This window comes from Colias eurytheme, chromosome 15, assembly GCF_061535395.1.
Source record: "Colias eurytheme isolate Ceu_HAF_F1 chromosome 15, ilColEury1 Martin Lab GWU primary, whole genome shotgun sequence".
Lineage (NCBI taxonomy): Eukaryota > Metazoa > Arthropoda > Insecta > Lepidoptera > Pieridae > Colias > Colias eurytheme.
The window spans coordinates 11526800-11550853 of NC_142994.1; the positions used below are offsets into that span (position 1 = coordinate 11526800).

The window sequence follows — 24054 nt, forward strand, 5'->3', positions numbered from 1 at the left end:
CCACACAACCACGGTGTTTTCACATATTGTTCAGATTTTTTTGTCGTACATTTTTGCGTAAGATCAAGTTCAGGCCGTGGCGGTCCCTTAGCTTTACATTCAAGCCGAATTTGTAACGTTTTATCACACTTTTTAATGAACGCCACATTATAATTATTGTTCATTTTAACACTCACAAGTAATACTGATAACTACAGGCTATTTCAACACGTATTTTATAATTTTAATTAGAAAATTGCATGAATCGCGCGCGTGCATTGAAGTTGACTCGAGAGTCGAGTGTTTGTTTATATTATAGACGTGGCAACTGGCAACGTCGCAATCGCTGTCCTGCCGGGCGGTAAAAACGAACCGGCAACGTTTGCGGGTGCGGCGCTCCGAATTTTGCTACTTTTCCATAGAAAATCTTTTGTTTCACGCGCAGGGCTCTGGCAAAACCCTCTCTTTCACTCCTATTGGATTTCGTATTAGGAAATGTACTAAATCTTTTTTCATTGGAGCGCAATCGTGAGCGCTCCGCTTCGCGCGTTACATAATACAGTAGGTATTATACAGGTGTATGGGATGATGGATATATTCATTGGTATTTAACAGTAGTTTTAAAGATTACGATTGATTTTAAATAGTAATAATTAATGTTAATAATTAAATTAAGGAGTATGATTTTATTATAATTATTTATGGGAGTTCACTGCACCAGCGCTCCTTAGGGCGAGCCGCCTCTGCCTTCAAGCCACACCTCCGCGCCCGTCGGAGTGGGGAGTGTGAGGTTTTTTGTTACGGAATTTCTAGATTCGGTCCCCGCGCTCAAGGCCTGGGATAGAAGCTATGCAATAGTTTAAAATGGTAGTTTATCATACCACCAAATTTCATTAAAATTCATGCCGCCGTTTGGTCCTAGCTAATACACAAACAAACGTAGATATTTTCACTTTTACAAAAGTCAAGTTTGCCGAATATAAAATACAGCTAATATAGATATTCACCGATACTTTTTTGTTTCCACCGTACAAACCTTTCCTGTTCCGAAGATTGATCACCTTTCCTCACGTAAAGGAAATCGATCAGTAAAACTAATGTGAACTGCATTCACTCCCTACAAAATGAGATTTGACTCGTTGGGCATAGAGATGACAAGGTCATATTATCATATAGATAAAACGTATTTTTTAAAAGAAATGCCTAATAAATTTTCTATAAGTATTTTTTTTATTATATACCTACTGTTAATTTTAGTATCTGTTTTGCCTCCGTAGAGTTCTGTCTCTTTCAAAACATAACATTAGTGCGGATAAAATTTTTAGTATTTGCTGGGTCAGCCCCTTTTATCAGCAACCAACGAGCCGCGCAGTATGCTCTTTTAATTTTTTTTTTTTTGCACTTTTGATAAATTATCTTCGAATTAGTTTTTAAGTTTTAGCTATTGCATAGCTTCTATCGCGGGCCTTGAGCGCGGGGACCGAATCTAGAAATTCCGTAACGAAAAAACCTCACGCTCCCCACTCCGACGGACACGGAGGTGTAGCTTGAAGGCATAGCATGCAATAGCTTTACCGCGGCAGTCCCCGAGTGCCACACGCCTTTTTTTGTTACACATTTATGTGTGGTCTATCGTGGGTTGTTTTAAATGACAATAAATTTCTTTCTTTCTTTCATAATAACAATCTTCCACAACACTAAACAACTATTTCTACCAACTTTCTAACATTATTGCACCAAATTTCCCTACAATTTCTTCATCACAGTACAGCCTTCTTCTCCTTCATGCCCAACGCCTCAGCCTGCTTCACGTTGTCTGGCAGAGAATCGTCCGACACGTCCGGTACGAGCAACGTCACTAAGCCGGCAAAGAGAGACGCAGATCCGAAGACAAAAGCTGGTAGACCTACCCAGTATACCGTCTGAAAGGTTAAAAGATAGTTTCCCATAAAATATATTATTGTAACGTGAATTTTTGAATAGAAACATTTGAATAGAATTTGTAACGCATTTCCTTTTTTTAAATACCTATAAGTGCATATATAGGTATGCTTTAATTTTAGAAGAATGTCCAGAAATTTCGATCGTTTGTGTATGACTAAAAAATGTTTCAACTAAATATTGCATTGAAATAAAATTACTGGACTTTAAATTATTATGTGTTTAATGTATTTTGACCATTGAGGAAATCGGAAATCAACAAATCATTGTTGGTTACATGCCCATTATTACATTTCTCAATAAACCAACAATTTGATTATAATTGATTTTCTAAAATCAGAAAATTGCTTTCGACCATATTTTGTCACTTTTGCGTGATAAAAGGAAGAAAGAAATCCATTCTTTTATATTCACAGACTTCGAATTCTCAGTTAAGTTGGTTGGTTGAATTCTAAGTTGCTGGATACACTATTTTATAATTTTAATAGCCTAAGGAAAAATTGACGCAAAAAAAAATGCCAGTTCAACAAGTTCCCTAAACATTATCAGTTAAAAGAACAATAATGTGTTAAAATAAATTTGGAAAATCCAAAAGTGCACGCCTCATAATTTTTTTTTAATAATTATTTATTAATTATTATTTTTGTTTATTTAATAACAATTAAACCACATCGAATCAGACCCTGAAAAATGAAAGGGTTCTATTCCTGAGCATACTCAAGCGTAAGAGAAAAAAAAAGACTCGATTAGTAAAGTATTTCGGTCGCTATCGTGTTAACAAGAAAATCCTCCGCACATACAGACACACGGACGTCCAAGACAGAACTTTTTTAAACTGTTTTTTAACTAGTTTAAATAACAAAAATGACATCAAAAATATCATGAATGTTAAAAATAGTGTTTTTTCTTAATATGTGTGTGTATGTATTATCTTACAAGTGAAATGTATGATACATAAAGACATTTTAAGTTTGAAAAATCAGATGTTTTGCGCGAAGTGACAGTAGTACCCACCTCAACGCTTCGCTTATGAGGCGTGCAATAAACGTCGATCTATATAGATGTTTCTGATAAACATTATGAAGAACCGATTTTGATGATAACATAACAGCAAAACCAGTATTTCGTCTATAACCTGTAACTTACCAAAAGTGGTGTTTGCTGCGCTACCAAAGACCCCACTCTCCCCAAAGACGAGCACAGCGCATGCATGGAGTTCCTCGTATAAGTTGGAAACAATTCTGACGTATACAGATATGTAATATTGAAGTAGAAAGAGGACATCAACTTCCCTGCCATGTAGAATGTGATGGACAGCCAGGGTAGATCTGTTGATATAAGACCTTGAAAATGGTTGAGAAAGAGAAAGAAAGGGTAAATAAATAAAGTGAAGATGTTGGTTCCATTTACTTTCAAAAATAATTTTAGAGTTTTATGAGAAATATCAATTTATTTTCCAAGAAATATCAATATTTATTAAGAATTATTCTCACCCATATATTATATAAGATTGCATTAAAAGATGGAAAAATACAATGAATTTTATATTAAATATAATTGAAAACAAATAGAAAATTGTTTAATTGAACTGGATAACAGTTAACCGCGAAGATAATTAAAACTACATAACTCAACCTTGTTACATATTTTAAAGTATAATAATAATATAATTATTCAAGTACCTATTGCAAAAGACATATCTAAGACAATTTATTGATATATTCCTGTATAATATAATATTATTGTAAGTTGTAACGGTAACAAAAACGTGATCTTCTACACATTTATTTTCCATTAGGTTTTAATGGCATATAGATAACTTGGTATATTTAGCATTATCAGTAGCATGCAACAAAGTACTGGTTTTACCAATTTGAAAAACTTGAACGTTAATTGAATATATCATCATCTTTTTTTTTGAATTCAGTTCTCATCTTTAAAATAATTTTAATTCTTAAGTTCCTTTTTTTTGATACAAATGCCAAGAAAAGTTCTACTGGTCTTTATTTAATCTGTATAATATCAAAAGTGGTTGAAAGAGGCTTTAAACATTAGAACCAATCTATACAAATAATAATTGTCTCAATATTATTGCATTACATAAACCAAAAGATTGTATAAAACGTTAAGGATTAACTCTAACATATAATTATTTACTTACCAGTCGGTATAAATGGCTGAGACAAGCACAACGCCGCTCCCATCGCAAAGCAAAACATCAACGGCTTCTTCCTCTTAAACCGGACCAAGACATACGTTATAAAGAACAGCCCAGGAATATCTATAATCTGCGTCAGTGCAAAGTTCAAATACTTATTTCCCTGTAAACTTATAGAATTCAGCACCATCCCATAGTTAACAAATGTAGATGTGGTCCACCAGACCAAACATACGAAAAACCTGATCCGTAATTTACTGGACTTCAAGGTACCTATTACCACTTCTTTGAAATTCGTACTTTCGTTCACTTCACAGTTCAAATTATCGAGCATATTTTGGTCTAGCTTGATTTTATTAGTCGCTGCTGCTTTTTCTAATATCTTTGCAGCTTTTTCCTTTCTCCCGTTTGATAGATGCCATCTCGGGCTTTCGTCAAGAAGGAAGATGTAGAATATGAAGAGTAAGGCTGGGGTATAAATGGTACGGAGAAGCCATCGCCAGCTTGGCACGAGCCAGGCAATAAGACCAAGGGTAGTTCCCCCCACTGCATACCCGAGACTCCCTAACATATTGAATAGCAGACGCTTCTTCTTTGCTACTATTTCTAAAGCTGCAAAGTTCGTTATACAAGGATTTAATATTTTCGTAGAGTTTACTATATTGATGTTTATTATGAATTATTATGTTGAATGTTGCCAATATCATTCGTGCAAAATTGTGTAGATAAGTTGCAGATTCAAAGTAAGTATAACAATTTTATTAAAGGTTCTGAGGAAAAGGTAAAACATGCACAAATTGAAATGTACGTGCAAAACTAAATTATGTTAATATTTAAGTGAAACATTTGTATTTACATAATATCTATATATTGAAAATTAGGTACAATTTGCAATCAATAAATTACAGTTTTAATTGGAACTCGTCAACACATATCAAATTTAAAACGTGTTATACAAAATGATATTCTTAAAAATCTAACTGAAAAATATACATTACTATAGCTTGTGAAAGGTGAAGCGGGTGAATCCGCGGGCGGAAAGCTATAGAAACGTATCCCGCGTTTTCAAAGAAAATCCCGCATAGTTCCCGTTTCTATGAAATTTCCGGGATAAAAAGTATCCTTTGTCCTTTCTCACGTCTCGAGCTTGGACCAAATTTCATGCAGATCGGTTTCGTAGTTTTTGCGTGAAAGCGTAACAAACAAACTCACATAATAATATTAGTAAGGATCACGTGAACATACATAAAACAAAGGCCGGGGAGCAGATGTCCCCAATACAGGCCTCCAGAAACTCCAGGGCTACGTAGACCCAGTACCAGAGGGTGAAACTCCTTAGCACTCCGATGATTCCCCCTAACACGCCTGTAGCTACTATGGCGGCTTTTCGACCGAACCTGTTGAAATTATGGCATTTTTTTATAGAAAGTGTAATATAAGTACAACTACTTATATTGTAATTGTATAATTAATTCCAATAAATAAATTAAATAAATATTGAAATTTAGGTATATTCCTTGTATATTCAATAAAAATAAATGGATATTATATGCAAATCGTCGCAATCGTTTGGATGATAAATAAATATAATGTGAATCAATCAAGGTCAAGGTTATATTATACCTAATAAATTTTGACAAATTACATATAACATAATTTGTCTTGGTCCATCAGTGGATCGTTAACCAGATTATAATCATAATCCAATTGACAAATATTAATTGGGTAGCAATAAAACGAGTGACTGTAAATTACAGTTCTAAGTGTCAAAATTAATTAATTTGGGTTATAGAATTACTAAGTGAGCGACTGACTGCGAGTGACGAGAAATCAACAGAACAGCAACTTACAAACATTAATTTGAGTTACTTAAAATACAAAATGAGCAGCTTAATAATATTTGAGCGACCTAATATTTGTTTGAGTGTCAACGTTACGTCCTGCATTTTTTTCAATAATTGGCAAATGTATTTTTTATACTGAGCGGCATTTTATCTTAAATGAAGTGTTTCGAATACAAAAACTACCTACTTTGAAAAATACACTAATGAGCAGAGTATAATGAGCTCACATTTAAAAAATAAAAATAATATGAAATAACTATTTGAAGAAACACTATTCTATTAGTTGAGAAATTTTATTATTGAAATATAAGGGTAATTAAAAGGAAGGACTTTTGTATAATTACTTTTTTTTTTGGGGTTGAGGGGGAGGGGAGGGGAGGGGAGGGGGATTATATATTTAGTGCTAGGTTCTCTACCTAGTACCAGCCCAGTATAAAATACATACAAACGAGCAGTCGACGGAGCCCCTTCGGGGCTCCTATCTTGTATCATGTCAACCTAACACTACGACTCGTGATCCCCGAATTTCATTATTTTAAGGTGTCTAATCGATAGCGGGTAGTGACTTCAAAATAAACTGCTTTCCTTTTTCTACGAAAATGCGTAGTTTTTGTGAAAATCGAGAATGAAAATTATTTTGAGAATCGCCCTTAAGTCGCTTCTGGCACTCGCCGGCCGCTGCCGCGGCACGCTCGCTTCGCTCGCTCGGCTCGTGCGGCAGTTCAAGAGTTAACCTAACACGCTCGTCGCTTCGCTCCTCGCTACCTATTTGAATATTAAGAATAAAAGTTTTATAGTTTTTAACCTACGTAGTTTTTTTTGGTTGAGTGGGAATCACCCTAAAGTCGCTTTTGGCACTCGCCACACAAAATGGGCTCACGTTTCGTTATTGCATATATTTTTTTTAGATTTGATATTTACCGTATTAGATTTGTAAAGTAAAATATACATACATATATTAATATCATATTTTTGATTTAATACATAATTGTTTAATTTGCGCTTTTATATTAACCGTAAAAACACATTTATTAAAGGAATCAGTTAGTTACAGTGAACGAAACGACAGCTATCAAAAACGTCGTAAATAATAACCAAATTTTCTGAATTTAAAAAAATTATAGGTATCTTGAAAACTTTTGAAAACTTAAAAAAAAATCAACGCTCTAGCGAAACGTAAAGGTACTAAAGACGAGCCAATTAAAACAATGTACTCCGTAAAAATAAAGTAATATGCATGCATTGATTTCAATCAAATGAACAATAAATAAAATAAGACGCTTCAGTCAACTAAAAAAAAAAACCAACTCCCACCTTACCTGACTGCAACGATTCGTCGCCCCGCCCCCATTCGAATTCGCGCGAATTTAAAAATCTGTAGTTTTTATTAAAGAAGCGTATCAAAATAAAAAAACATAAGCCCTCAAATAGAATATCAGTAACCAATAATCATTAATAAAGCAGCTTACAAAACTTTGCTCAAAGTGAACTTTTTAGTAGTTCGCTAAGTATAACCATGGACTAATAGAATCTAAAGAGGACTGATGATTGTCATACTAGAGATCGTACCCCGTAATTTCAGCTTATTGCTAGATGGCGCTCTCATTTGAGCTTATTATTTAATTTGCAGTTTTAAAAGCGCCACCTAGTGACCAATTTTAGAACTAAGGAAACAGCAAACTATCGATTTTCAATTATTACATCTAGAGGGCGTTGTTTTAAAAACTCCGGTGTTTTTGAATTATTATTTTAGTTTTTAGGGAGCATCTAAGGAAGTGAGTACCTCTATTACGATTTCGACACCCACTACAAACATTCGACATAGTGATCAGAGTAGTGTATATAATATAATTATATTATATATATTCTTTATATTCTGTTAAAAAATGTCTATATCTTTTTTCTTCTTAAGTATTCCCTTGTAAACAGTATTATTTATATGACTATAAAATACGGGAAAAGAAAAAAAAATGTGGATGTACAGCGATGATTTGAACCAGCATCAATCGATTTTAAAGTACGAGACTCAGTCAACACAGCTACAGGCACTTATACGTCTTACATTGAAATTTATGCTCTAATTGTTCGAGTATTTCTTTGATAAATACAGTTCATAGCAACGCGGTGGTGGAGCATCTTAAGGAAGTGAGTACCTTTAATAAGATTTCGACATCCACTACAAACATTCAACATAGTGATCAGAGTAGTGTATATTATATATATTCTTTATTTTCTGTTAAAAAAAATGTCTTTTCTTTTTTTTTCTTAAGTATTCTCTTGTAAACAGTATTATTTATATGACCCAGAAAAAAAAATGTGGATGAACAGCGATGATTTGAACCAGCATCTATCGATTTTAAAGTACGAGACTCAGTCAACACAGCTACCGGCACTTATACGTCTTACATTGAAAGGAGATTGCCCAAGTGACTATGGTCTATGGCACTTGGTATCGCAATCAAACTTATTGTGTTAAGATGAAATATAGCTCAATTTAAAGCTTGATGTTAGTACTTTTAGAAACGATTAAAGTTTTTATGTAAATAAGCCGCAGTTCACGACAATAAAAATAAAACAATAGTTTTATTCAACGCTTCAAAAAAATACTTTATCGAGTTTATACTAACGATGAACGTTAAGTTTTACATTTATTACATAGGTAATATTTTAATTTACAAGACAAATGTGAAAAGTAAATCGTAATAAACATTATAATTCAAAATAAATAACGTCGAACAATGCGTCGAACACATTCATTCAACTATGACATATGACGCAGGACGCTTGCAAGAGAGATAGATATAATGTGTCAAAACAGAAACTTTTACTTTTATTTCTATTTATTCGGTATAATTACGACTTAATAGTGATAAATATGATCATTATAAATACAAATAGGAATTAACAATATCACGAACACGTGACACAACTAGTATTTTACCGATTCCATACGTGGTCATACATGTTTCAAAAGAATAACTTTTACTATTATTTCAATTTATTCGGTATAATTAAGACTTAATATTCATACATATGATCGTTATAAATACAAATAGGAATTAACAATATCACGAATACGTGGCACAACTAAAATTTTACCGATACCACCCGTGGTCATTCTCCTTTATGCTCTAATTGTTCGAGTATTTCTTTGATAAATACAGTTCATAGCAACGCGGTGGTGGAGCATCATAGAGTAACTTATATAGGATTGTGGAGCATCTTAAGGAAGAGAGTACCTTTAATAAGATTTCGACACCCACTACAAACATTCGACATAGTGATCAGAGTAGTGTATATCTTCTTATATATAAAAATGAATCGCAAAATGTGTTGGTAAGCGCATAACTTGAGAACGGCTGAACCGATTTCGATAATTCTTTTTTTATTATATTCCTTGAAGTACGAGGATGGTTCTTATGCAGAGAAAACGTAAACATGTACCACGGGCGAAGCCGGGGCGGACCGCTAGTTATAATATAAAAATGAATCCCAAAATGTGTTGGTAAGCGCATAACTTGAGAACGGATTAACCGATTTCGTTAATTCTTTTTTTATAATATTCCTTGAAGTTCGAGGATGGTTCTTATGTAGAGAAAACGTGAATATGTACCACGGGTGAAGCCGGGGCGGACTGCTAGTCTTATATATAAAAATGAATCGCAAAATGTGTTGGTAAGCGCATAACTCGAGAACGGCTGAACCGATTTCGATAATTCTTTTTTTATTATATTCCTTGAAGTACGAGGATGGTTTTTATGTAGAGAAAACGTAAATATGTACCACGGGCGAAGCCGGGGCGGACCGCTAGTAATATATATTATTTAAATTCTTTATTTTCTGTTAAAAAAAATGTCTATATCTTTTTTCTTCTTAATTATTCCCTTGTAAACAGTATTATTTATATGACCATAAAATACGGGAAAGGAAAAAAAAAAAGATGTACGGCAATGATTTGAACCAGCATCTATCGGTTTTTAAGTACGAGACTCATCAATACAGCTACGGGCACCTATACATCTTACGTAGAAATTTATGCTCTAATTGTTCGAGTAATTCTTTGACAAAAACAGTTCATAGCAACGTGGTCCATGGTCTTAGATCATTAAGTAATGGATGGAGTACGCTGGCAAATGTTCTAACTAAACTTTCTGCTGATTTTGGTGCGGGGAAGGTAACTCACACTATTGAAACACAATCACACATTCACAAAAATAATTTGTGTCACGAAAGTCGTAAAAATTTATGACCTTTTAAGCGACGAGTTTTTAAATTCAACTCTATCCCTAAGTTCATAAAGATTAAATTTGTATTTCATTACAAGTTGTCTCGTGGGGAGTGCGGTTCAATATCACGTTCTAAATTCAACTTTATAACTTAGATCATAAAGATTAAATTTGTATTTCTTTAATGCCTCAGCCCCCGGAATCACAGACACAATAGAAAATCTATTGTGTCGTGGCCCGTGGGCCGTGGTCCGATCGGGCCGCTCGGTGTTCAAGGGGCTAAAAGATAGACTCGTAAGGAATGCGGTTCATTATCGGGTTTTAAATTCAACTTTATCTCTTAGTTCATAAAGATTAAATTTGTATATTTTCTTTCCATGATAGTCTCGTGGGGCCGCATCAATGATCGAGTAAACGACTCGATTATTTGTCTTGATCATATCGCTAAACGATACATCGACGATTATTAGAAATTGCATTTAATTAGAAATGTACGTTAAAAAAATATACACAAATGAAAGGTTATTCCATCTTTTTTAATATTCGACATGTTTGAATTGCTTCTGCAAGGCTTGACAGTGCAAAACGGCATTTTTAGCGGAGCACTCGCAGACGTCCTTTCGATGTTTTAGCCTAGGAAAACGCAGAGTGTTTGTAATCGATTACGCAAGTAGTTTTTATGAAAGCATAAGATTTTTCGATTCGAATAATCTTATACCTCGACAAAAGGGGAAACACCTGCGAGTGTTATCGATTACTTAATGATCTAAGTCCATGGTGGTCACGAAGTCACTCTCGAACAGCGATGAACGAAGTGACAAAAATAGGCGGTCCATCCTAAGGAGCGCTGGTGCAGTGAACTCCCATAAATAATTATAATAAAGTTGTGCTCATTCATTTAACAATTAATATATCTTTAATTTTAAATTAAATTTATCGTATACCTAAACTCCAATACGAATATCAAATGCCTAAATACGGAATCCAATAAGAGGTTAAGAGAAATTTTCAGTCCTTCGCGAAACAAAAGATCACGTAAACAAAGCGCAATCCATTTTATAGATCATCTTCATACTTGATAGTATTATTTTTTTATATTTTTATTGAAATTGATTCCAGAAGATAACTTTAAAAATTCATTTTGTTACTTTTATTAGTGATCCATTGAAATGTTACATTTTTTAGCCCTAACCTTGCATTTTTTAGAGGACACAATTTTGTTTTTTTGATGTCTAGGGGGGGTCAGTGTGAAGCTAAAACCAAGTTTGTGGGGTCGCCACCCTTGTCCCACGGCCGCCATCTTGAAAATAGCGGTTGAAATGGTATTTACGATATATCTCTTAAACTATTTAACTGATAAAAAATATCGTTAACATTATTTGTTGCAAATCGAAATATTCCAATTATTTGTAACTAGCGGTCCGCCCCGGCTTCGCCCGTGGTACATATTTACGTTTTCTCTACATAAAAACCATCCTCGTACTTCAAGGAATATAATAAAAAAAGAATTATCGAAATCGGTTCAGCCGTTCTCGAGTTATGCGCTTACCAACACATTTTGCGATTCATTTTTATTGTTAAAAATCTGTAATAGCACCCTTATTGTGGTGCTTTTTTTTTGTAATGAATTTACTACGCTACTGTATTTTCTTTGTTTTAGTTTTAGACTATAGTTCAATACTTAATTAAACACCCATACAATTTTGTCACGAGTCGCCTCTGGTCAAACTAACCGTTATTAGTGTTACGTTTACTCAAAATACAAAAATGAAGAAAGTATTATTTTACGCTTATTAAATCTTTAAAACTAAAACAAAATGATGTGGAGGTAGGGAGGTGGATTTCCTCAATCGAAAAAGGGAGAGACTAGTCTACTCGACCGGCCGGCCGTAAAGACCCCGATTATTAATGGCGGAAAGTTGTATATATGCTCTGTAACGAAAACATTTCGCTTGCGCGATTCAGAGCAAAAAATAACATTTAAATAAAAATATTTTTTTGCGTATTATATTTTACGTATTATATTTTACGTTATAGTTTACGTTTTTTGCGTATTATATTTTACGTCAAGATACTATTTGGCACATTGATTTTTTTTGTAGCGACATCTCTTAGCTTCATTAAACCGACTTAATGCTCTAAGGCGACATCTAGTTCTTAAACGTATAAAAAAGCTTATAAAAATGCCAAATGCTACTGTGAGTGACATCTATCGACAAAATTGAGAACTGAGAAACGAGTTACGTTTTTTACTATGGCGATTGTAAGTCTTCTTGAGTGTATTAGTCTATGGTATAACCTCACTTAGAAAAATCGAATCGATCTTAATATTGAAGTTGCCCTCTCTGTATTTCCAGTCGCTCACTTAGTAATGAAGTCGCTCGGATAAAATTTTAATATCTGAAATGCATTTATCACAATCCACTTTTGTAAGCTCGTTCTGGATTTTATTATAAATCAATATTCGTCGTCAGTTTAGTTAATTTTTCGCTTAGTCAAATTCATACCGCTCAAGTTATTAAAACAGTATGTCATCATCAGTCGCAAAGTTTTTTTTTGTTCGCTCGTTTTATAATTCCCCATATTAATTTACTAGCTGGTGCCATTGGTGCACACCATTAAAATTTTGTTTATATCTGACATAATAACAGCTTTTTAATCGACTTCAAAAAAGGAAGAGGTTATCAATTAGGCCGGTTTATTTTTTTTTCTTCGATTTTGTAAAAAAATAATTACCTATCTACTTATATTTTACTGGCTGTGCTCCGCGGTTTTACCCGCAGTGCTCTGCTCCTGTTGGTCTTAATGAGATGATATATATTGAACAGTGCCTTACGCACAGCACCTTCCTCGATAAATGGGCTATCTAACACCGAAATAATTTTTCAAATCGGACCAAGTAGTTCACGAGATTAGCGCGTTCAAACGAACAAACTGTTCAGCTTTATAATATTATAAGTATATAAGTATAGACATCAGCATTATTTATCCATACCTGTCAGACATGGGCCCAACAATGAGCAGACCAACCATGTATCCAAAGTTGTGCGCGGAGCCCACAAGAGTTCGCTTCCAGTCCTGACAGGCGAGGTCAAACTGCAATTATTTTAACTTAATATTAATACTTCCTCGTCTAGAACTGATTTATTCATTATAGAAATATGCAATTTGAAGAAGATATTTATCATTTGGTTTTGCAACTATGAACGGCAGAGGCTACTTCAGCCGTCGTCGGCTGCCGTCGAAAAGTGGCGACGCTTGCAGTTTTGTGTTGACGGGCAAACTGCAAGCATTTGACGTTTGACGGCATCCGATTTTAACTGTCGACGGCAATATTAAATGCTGCCGCCGACGCGTCGACGACTGACGTCGACATGTGGCGACGATTTTATGTATTTTTATGTATTACATTTCTGATGCAAATTTTAATAATTTAAAAAGTACAAAACGAAATTTGTTTGATTATTCGCGTATTTCACCAGCAGATGAACCTGCAGGAAAAAGCAAGTATTTCTTAAGCTCATGTGCTATTATATGTATAGGCACGCGACAACACCGCCAAGTATCATCAAAATCTGTTCAGTGGTTTTCACATACATACATACATCCTTTTCATTTTTTACATTTATAATATTAACATTACGTAGATGGAAGTGTAGATAAATATTTCATAGTACTAAAATAATGGACTTAATTTAGATGAAGTCTAAGAAAAAAATCAAAATTAAAATGATTACCGTGGCAACAAAACTGCCCGTGTCTTCATATATCCACTCAGTGCAAACATCACTCGAATTACTGCTACATACTGATTGATTGAAGTCATCTTCTTTGCACCTGAAATAATTTTAATTATAAAATAAATAGTATTAAAAGGGCAACTACTGAGTTTCTAGCGAACTCTACTATGTAAAGACTGCTTGCCCCTTGCTTGACTTGCTTTCCGAAACGGTGGTATTTACTAGTGGAAGATGAAAATCCATGGAGGGTTGTCGCGTAAGAACCACAGGGCAGTTCTTTGGCTTATTATGTAGTTAGATATAAGCTACATATTATGTAAAATTGAATTGTAATATTGAAATTATTTTAAAAGAGCAAATATGGAGTTTCTTGCCGGTTCTTCTCCATAGATACTGCTTTCCGAATCGGTGGTAGGTAAATGTTAAAAATATGAAATGACGATTCGAAAGTGCTTCTAAAAGAGATCTAATTGAATAAATAAATGTACCTATGCGTTTGAGTTTTAATTTTGAGAACAATATAATCTTGTCGATTAAAGATTTGAGTTAAAATTAATTCTAAGGATTATTTATAAACACAAGCACGTAGAAAAGAGGTTTTTTTTTATATTTTAGACATTAATAAAAATCATGCCTTCATAATAATAATGACATATATCGCTATCATTAAATCCAGAATGACTTAATGATCACGGAACTAATAATAATTTTATGTAATTTTAAGTGTTAATTAATAATTTATTGTTATTTTTATTGTATTTAATGTTATAACGTCGTTTTTTTAATCTATTTAAATTCAATACACTAAAAAACTGCTAGGACCCACGTTCCTGTAATATATTTTACATGACCGATTGCAAATTCTCACTGTCGTCTTATCAATTATATCAAATGGATATAAATATCGGTAGATAAGGGTGTTCTTAAAAATGACACATGAAAATTGACTTAGTGCATGCTTGATGCATAAGTGCATACAAAAATATTCACACATAATATGAATTTACTTTAATGCAATATCGTTATTTTTTTTAGTATCATGAGCGAGCAATTTATCATCAGAGTATTTTGTACAAAATCGAATTTAGAAAACAAAACATTGATGATGATGTTATTTTGCCATATCTGAAAGGCTCTACATTATTTTTTATATCATAGGTTTTATTATATAGATTAGTTACATTTTTATTTTGTTTGTTTACGAGCGGCTTATAAAATACTAGCTTTCCGCCCGCGGCTTCGACAGCGTTTTAAAAGAAAAACCCGTTCCCGTAGGATTTCCGGGATAAATCCTATGTCCTTTCTCGGGTATCTAAATATCTCTATACCAAATTTCATGCAAATTGGTTCAGTAGTTTAGGCGTGATTGAGTAACAGACAGACAGAGTTACTTTCGCATTTATAATATTAAGTATGGATATAGTATGGATTATATTATGCAATAAGTGAGTTGAATGCCACTCAATGTCATGTATGTTTGACAAGGTTTATCATGACAACACCGTCTAGCCGATAATTTTTGAACTGGTTAAGCTAGACGTGCATTCAACATTCTTAATATTTAACACAATGGTTGACTCGCTAATCTATCAGCCCAAACTACTGGAGCGGGAAATAGGAATAAGGGAATAGGAATAGGAATTAAATGTTGTACCATGCGTACAACAACATAAAAATGTTAATTTAAATAATAATGAATGCATGTTCTAAATGTAATTATATTTAGTACGAAAACAGAAAAATTGTATTATCTATTATAATTATATTGGACTTATTCATTTATTTGAATTAACTCGCCATGCAATAATTCAGTAATTTCTCGAAGTTCAATTGTTTATTTTATTTTGTTTCCGAATTTTTCTGCAGACTCCTACTTCTCGAGAAAGTTTGTACAGTTTATTAACATTCTCGTGCTTTATAGTTGAAATTGTCTTGATTATTATTAGGTATATTACCTAAGTATATTTATTTCAAATATAATTTTGTGTGCGTGTAAGGTCCAGCGGTGGGCTAAGGGGCAAATGCATTATACGTAGGTATACATACATATGTTTTTAAGTTCAATTTTCTTTACGGACATATTATAATATGTACTTTATATTCTGTTATTAGACTGAGGTGTTTTTATTATCCACTGGGAATTGAACCCAGTCCCTCGGCTTTACATTCACACTTTACCCATTGTACCAATGATGCGGCCAGTAATATTAAAAAAAATAAAAAATAAAACAAGCTATTCGATTAAACTCCAGCCAATAAAAATGTAATATTTATGCGTTTTGAGTTATAATACGTTGTTGATAAGGAAAAATATGCAGAAATATTAAATGCCAAGCATACGTTCATGACGTTTTTGGATGAAATATTAAAATTCCAGATTCTTAAACTACATCAAATATTACATGTCGATATCTACGATACGATACGACCATATTTGGTAAATTTCTTGTTTAACTCACAGAATAAAAAAAATACAATGTTATATCTCAAACTTTCAGTAGACCCAGCTCATATTTCATTCCCCATTTATTTCATACTAGCTGTCCGCCCCGGCTTCGCCCGTGGTACATAATATTTACGTTTTCTCTACATAAGAACCATCCTCGTAGTTCAAGGAACATAATAAAAAAAGAATTATCGAAATCGGTTCAGCCGTTCTCGAGTTATGCACTTACCAACACATTTTGCGATTCATTTTTATATAATATATATATATATATATATATATTGTATAAGAAGATTAAAAATTCATCCTTTTAAGTTAATGTGAAATTCGAATGTCTTTATTTTTAATGTTGTTTATTTAATTGTAATACAAGAAAACGTTATTTTATGTTGTAGTTACATATACAGAATAAAAAGTATTGTTCCAGATTGAAGGAAAACAACAATTACTTGTAGAATCGGACAATTGTCCTCTCAGTAGATATATAGGTATATAGTAAACATCTAGATATTACGGGCCTGCCAACGATCCATTTCAAATCCATAAAATAGTACTAAATATATCAATTAAACGATTATATCCCTACTAATATTATGAATGCGAAAGTAACTCTGTCTGTCTGTCTGTTACGCTTTCCCGCTTAAACCTCTCAACCGATTTTGATGAAATTTGGCACAGACAATCTTTAGACCCTGAGAAAGAACATAGGCTACCTTTTATCAAAAAACCACGCAGGCGAAGCCAAAGGCGGAAGCTAGTTGCATTACAAAATATCCGAAATAGTAGATCATATTAAAGATATTAAAACTTAGGTACTTGATCCAACCTATCAGTCTATATATAAACATTTTTAACTAGCGGTCCGTCCCGGCTTCGTTCATGGTACATACAGTGGTGGACGTTTAATTAGAAACAGGTAACACGATGAAGTAGTCTGCATCAAGTTTATTTAACATTTGTGTATTAAAGTATTAGAGATTAAGCATTATTTCATATGTAATAGAACACCCGTTTATCTAGTTTTATAATAAATTGCTTAATTTTAATCAAACGTTAGCTTAAATTAATAAAATCAAACAACTTTAGGTGAAGTCTGATTTCCGCGTATTTTCAGTCTGGACAACAAATTAGAAACAGCATGTTTCGAGTGTTCTAAAGTCAAAACCTATTAAAATGCCGTCAATATTTTTTTATATATAAATATTTGCACCGTTTTTTAAACATTCTATCTAAAAGTTTCTGAAAATTAATTTACTTTGCAGCAAAAATGGGTAAAAGTAAGATTCGTGACCCATCAACAAGAAAAATAATTTTAAGTTTACAATTTGACAAAAGCTGGAGTTACAGGAAAATTGCAAATCATTTAGAGTGTTCGATAAAAAGATATTCAATGTTACAGTCTATTTCAATAAGCATGGTAGTTCTGATCAAGTGTCTAGAAAAGCTGGACCATGAAAAATCACTGCTCGCGAGGATAGGCAAATGATTCTTTTGGCAAAAATGGATCCATTTAAAAGCTCAAATTCTATTATAAAATTAGTTTTTTCCGAAGATGAACCACGCCATGTGTCGAAGAGATCGGTTTTCGGGTGGTAAGTCGAGGCAAAATTGTTTGTGAGAGACGCCAGGAAAGTACAGCTTCTTATTAGGCAGGGAACGACGATTTGCATTTACTAAGAAATATTGTTTGAGAACAGTCCGCCAGTGAAAAAAGTTTTATTTTGGGACGAAACAAATTAATTTAATCAATTCTGATGGCAAAAGATACGCGCGTCGTCCAGTTAACCATACCTTAGATAATAAATTAAAAACAGTTAAGCAAGGCGGAGGCATGGACTAATAGAATGCGGAGGAAACCTTATAGTATGGGGTTGTTTTTAGATTGTTATAATCTTTATAGACAACAACGGCTTTACAACGTCGTGGCTCAGATTGTAAGAGATTTTCACACGTTTGCAAAAACATATTTTCTAATAGAATTGGAACCTTTAAATGGATCTATCTTTGCGAAAAGAATAATTTACCTATCCTCGCGAGCAGTAGTTTTTCATGGTCAAGCTTTTCTAGGCACTTAATCAGAAGTACCATGCTCTTTGAAATAAACTATAGCATTGAATATCTTTTTATCGAACACTCTAAATGATTTGCAATTTTTCTGTAACTCCAGTTTTTGTCAAAATGTAAACTTAAAATTATTTTTCTTGTTGATGGGTCACGAATCTTACTTTTACCCATTTTTGCTGCAAATTAAATTAATTTTCAGAAACTTTTAGATAGAATGTTTAAAAAACGGTGCAAATATTTATAGATGAAAAAAATATTGACGGCATTTTAATAGGTTTTGACTTTAGAACACTCGAAACATGCTGTTTCTAATTTGTTGTCCAGACTGAAAATACGCGGAAATCAGACTTCACCTAAAGTTGTTTGATTTTATTAATTTAAGCTAACGTTTGATTAAAATTAAGCAATTTATTATAAAACTAGATAAACGGGTGTTCTATTACATATGAAATAATGCTTAATCTCTAATACTTTAATACACAAATGTTAAATAAACTTGATGACTACTTCATCGTGTTACCTGTTTCTAATTAAACGTCCACCACTGTATATGTATAGCCTATAGCCTCCCTCAATAAATGGGCTATCTAACACTGGAAGAATTTTTCAAATCGGACCAGTAGTTCCTGAGATTAGTGCGTTCAAACAAACTCTTCAGCTGTATAATATTAATTAATCAGTATATTAGTATAGATACGAAACGTATATTGTACAATGTACTATATTAAAAAAAATAATTACCTATATTGCACAGGCTCCGTAATAAATATGAATTGATTGCAATACAGGCTATTGCTCGCAAAAGCAATGAACAGCAAAAATAACTTTTGCCGATGATATTTCTTGAAAATACCGAATTTATTCAACACGTCGTCCAAATCGACTTTCTTTTCGTCACTCACTGATACACTCATTTTGAAAGTATCACTTATATTATCTTAAGCACATTTTTCACTTAGGTATATAATATTTACAAAAAAAAATTAAAAATATTTTTTTGGTGTTCGTATTCGTTAAATTGTTTTTATTTTTACGATGTCTTTGTGCACTTTTCAAATTATTTTTGTATTTTATTTTTACGTATGTTTAATACGAAAGTACTAAACGAACTGATCACTAGGTCACTACAAGTGTACGACAATGAACACTGAATGCGCAAGCGACTGAATGGCATCCTATTGGTGATCATTAAATAATGAGGAACAAGATTAGCTGTGTCGTTAACTTGAGGTGATATTAATATCTAATTTACCAATATTTATATGCATTTATATATTATACTAGCGGTCCGCCCCGGCTTCGCCCGTGGTACATATGAAAAATAGATGTTGGCCGATTCTCAGACTTACCCGATATGCACAGAAAATTTCATGAGAATCGGTCCACCCATTTCGGAGGAGTATGCAGACTAACATTGTGACACGAGAATTTTATATATAAGAAGACTAGCGGTCCGCCCCGGCTTCGCCCGTGGTACATATGAAAAATAGATGTTGGCCGATTCTCAGACTTACCCGATATGCACAGAAAATTTCATGAGAATCGGTCCACCCGTTTCGGAGGAGTATGCAGACTAACATTGTGACACGAGAATTTTATATATAAGATATTTTTATGCACTTGTGTACAAATATAATATTATATGTTTAATGAAATGAAACGATAATATTCGACCACTCAAGTGATTTTCTGGTAATATTTCGTAATTTGTCTGATATCCTAATTTTACTGTGACATCTATAATACTAATATTATAAAGAGGAAAAGTTTGAAATTATGTAATTATGTATGTATGTATTGTTTTCACGCATAAACCTCTTAACCGATTTTGATGAAATTTGGCACAAACATAATCTTTAGACCCTGAGAAAGAACATAGGCTACCTTTTATTGCGAAATATGTACCACGGGCGAAGCCGGGGCGGACCGCTAGTAATATAATATAAAAAAATCAATTATCTCTCAATCTAAAGTACGTAAGAATTTGTGCATTTATTTTTAGATAATTTAAAAAAACGTACATTTTTTCACCTTTACCTTCTATATCGGTTTATCTTAAGTAATCTTAAGAATCTTAAGAAACCTTACCTATATCTAATTTTGATGTATCTCACTGGCTAAAAGAGTCAAGATATAAGTCTATTTGTAACTTGAATAAGCGGGGAGTTGTTATTTACAAATATTAAATCATGACTGCAAATAATTTTATGTATATAAATTAATCTAACCTTTAATAAGTATTATCTTCATTTTATTACATTAAAACTTAATATAAATAATGTAACTGATCTGTTTCTCGATTCTCTATGAACAGAATACAGGCAAAATTAGAGTGTCTTACCTTTTTTTCTTATATTGTATTCTAATAATGTCAAATTAAAAGACCTTGTATAAAATTATATTCGAAATACATTGCTGGTCTTGTTATTAAAACTATTGCCTTTTAATCAAAAGAAGTACCTAATGGAAGTCATATTTGATTCGGAGCAAAATAGTATGACTGCTACATAATTAAGTACTTATCAACAATTGAACAACAATTTTGGCGTAACGGCCTTCCTCTATTCAGTTGATAAATGGTATTTTCATATACATTTATAGTTATGTAGATGTATATTGTACATTGTGTCTATTTATATACTAAAAACCATTATTACTTTAATCTAAATCGTTTTAATTCAAAGCTAGTTATAAGTACATAATATGTATACTGTAGTACAACGAATTCATGTATTCCCTGCATAAAGATTTTGCAGGATGTGCTAATTTATCAGGAATATAGAGCTGACAAGGAATTCATAATTATAGAATTGATTATATTAAAATTATTTAAAGCAAAGATGGGTTAAAATTGTGCACGGCTCTACATTTATCTAAGAACCTAAGTTACATGATCAAATGCAAACCTACGTCTTATATCTGACTCATATACTCTTACCTAATAAAAACTAATGTTATCAAACCATAGAAGAATTATCAATATATCTACCATTGTCTTACAGATGTGATAAAATAAATAATTATTATAGGCACTTTAGAATTCTCAAACGCATTTGTTACTCGCATTGAATACAAATACATGTTTAACTTTCTGTAATGAAGAGAATTTAAAAACAGAGCACAATTTTTCCTTTTTATAAGGCAGTTTTTCATGTAATAGTACTTACATGATTGTAATTTGTATCTAAAATTATTATTGTTGGCTTGATCAAATAAATAATCCATACTAATATTATAAATGCGAAAGTAACTCTGTCTGTCTGTCTGTTACTCAATCACGCCTTAACTACTGAACCAATTTGCATGAAATTTGGTATAGAGATATTTTGATACCCAAGAAAGGACATAGGCTACTTTTTACCCCGGGAAATAGGATAGGTTTTATCCCGGAAATCCCACGGGAACGGGAACTATGCGGGTTTTTCTTTGACTGCGCGGGCGAAGCTGCGGGTGGAAAGTTAGTTATCTATAGGTATTCTTGCCTAGATTGCCTGATAAAGGTCACTAAGTACTAAGGCCGTCTAGTGTGCTTAATAATAAGTTGGGATATTTTTTAACATATACGTCAGCAATTTAAACCAATAAAATGAACATCTAAATATCTGGACAATTGAACTACATCTTTACACATTGACTGACACAAGTGACCTATTTCGCTTAAATAATGAAATCACCACTACCATAATTTGTTTTGCAAAAACGAACATTTTACTACATAACATACAGAAATTGACTACGAAGCCAACCCGCGTCTTACAGGCAACCATACTATGCAAAGTCACAGACAAACACGCTTCATATCAAGTCATGTAACAAGTTAACAAATTAACACCCTGTAAATATAACATTCACAAAACCCCATTACAAGATCCTCAGAGCATGTCAATTTTGTTCAGAGATTGGCATATTACGTTGAAATGGCAGTACTTCTTAACGCAATTGTGTAGTGACAAGCAATAGAGGGGAACTCCAAACACACTTACGGAAGTTACTGCCAAGGGAGCGTCCGTCTAAAACAATCTACTCGACAACTCGCGTCCAATAATAATATGTGGATGGAATAATTCCTTTGAAAAAGTTCGCTCTCTGGAGGCTTGAGACGCATCTGGAATTCTTATGGAAGTAATTCCTGTGTGGTTAATTGTGTTGTTTTATAATTACATGCACGAATGTGTATGACATGGTTTGTATAGTGGGTAGTCGTATATTGTGTGAAGATGTGGATTCGATTCCCATAGCTGGATATTGTCTGCTTATTTGTCTAGTGTGTCTTCTGTGACTAGAAGTTTAAAGAAACTTGAAGTGTTATTGTGTCTTGAAATATTCTTGATATATATTTCATGAAAAAACTGTTGTAAATGTTTAATGTATATACATCATTGAGATATAAATATGGAGACGACACCGCCTACATATTACGCCTTATGTTCCGCTCAACATACGCCATATAATGGCGTAAGTCGTAACTGCACGCCCATTTTTTATTTGTTTTAATGTGAAACGCATCAAATATGCCTTCGTGTATGTTACGATATTGCACAAATAATACGGAAAAGTGCAAAGGAATAACTTTCATCGGTAAGTACCTAACTAGATAATAATTTTTAAAACTTAGTTAGAGCAAAAAAATGGCGCACAGATTTTGTTCGTGGTGTCTCCTCCATACGTTTTAATATTATTATCTTAATGATATACATACACATTATACAAAAGTTGAATTCTTTGCCGATAAGATAAAATTTACCTGTCTTTCACTTTATAAACTAGTGTGAAAAACATACAAAGCCGAAAAATAACTACATATGGAAGGTTTTTTATTTATTTAGTACACGGTATTGTCGTCTATAGTATATATTTTATTTTCTGTAGTTTTGGACTTGTTTTCAACTCTGGTATAAATCTAAATGCTTCTGCGAAAAATTAACGGTCCATTTTGCCTGAAGCCTTGTGAAAACATCTAGATTATATTACACGAGAACCAATTATTATAAAACAAGAATTTAGTTTGATTTTCTCTGCGATTTTATGAATGAAATTAATGTACATCTTATACCATTTCGATCATATTTATCAATAATTATCATCCCACTACGTTTATTTACTTCAAAAAAATATTTTCGAAAATCGTAAAGCAATTTTAGATATTAATTTTTATAAAGCATATTCAAAATGTTTTATTTGTGCAAGATGCATGGTGATAACCACAAAAAAACATCTTCAACCGGTCGACCCGTACCGACCATAAAAACCCAAAATCCAAAGTTTTTGAGAATGACATATTATTTATATTGAATTTTGAACAAAAAGAATCTATCGAAATATAATTAGTAACTAAATATATAAAATATTAGGCAGGTTAAAAAATAGACGCGTTTGGCAAGTTAAAAATGTGATAATGAATGAAGAAAGAAACCACAGCGAAAAAACAAAAATCTCGTCCTCATACACTATGATATCAAGTTATAAAAGTACGAAACAAAACTTTCACCGGGTCCCGTTTATAAAAAATAACTATTGCTATCCCAGAGCAAATATAAATATGGGTAAAAGGAAAACTTTTTGCAAATACCACGGTACAGAATCACGCCCTATCGTGTAATATGTTACTCTTACAACCAATTTTATAGTTGCGAACTTTTTCGTAAGGCGAGGGTTC

The 24054-nt window shown here is 32.9% G+C and overlaps 1 protein-coding gene across 1 annotated transcript; it reads right to left on the reverse strand.

Moving 5' to 3' along the window:
* Positions 1-1661: 1661 nt before the first annotated feature.
* LOC149902587 (solute carrier family 22 member 1-like) lies at positions 1662-19334 on the reverse strand. The gene is made up of 7 exons (XM_090110278.1): positions 19140-19334; positions 13886-13985; positions 13144-13244; positions 5324-5475; positions 4082-4690; positions 3067-3248; positions 1662-1901 (listed from the first exon to the last, which is right to left on the reverse strand). Exons 1-7 carry the CDS (start codon positions 19310-19312, stop codon positions 1740-1742), a joined length of 1479 nt encoding a protein of 492 aa, XP_089966404.1. The 5' UTR covers positions 19313-19334; the 3' UTR covers positions 1662-1739.
* Between the last annotated feature and the right edge of the window lie 4720 nt (positions 19335-24054).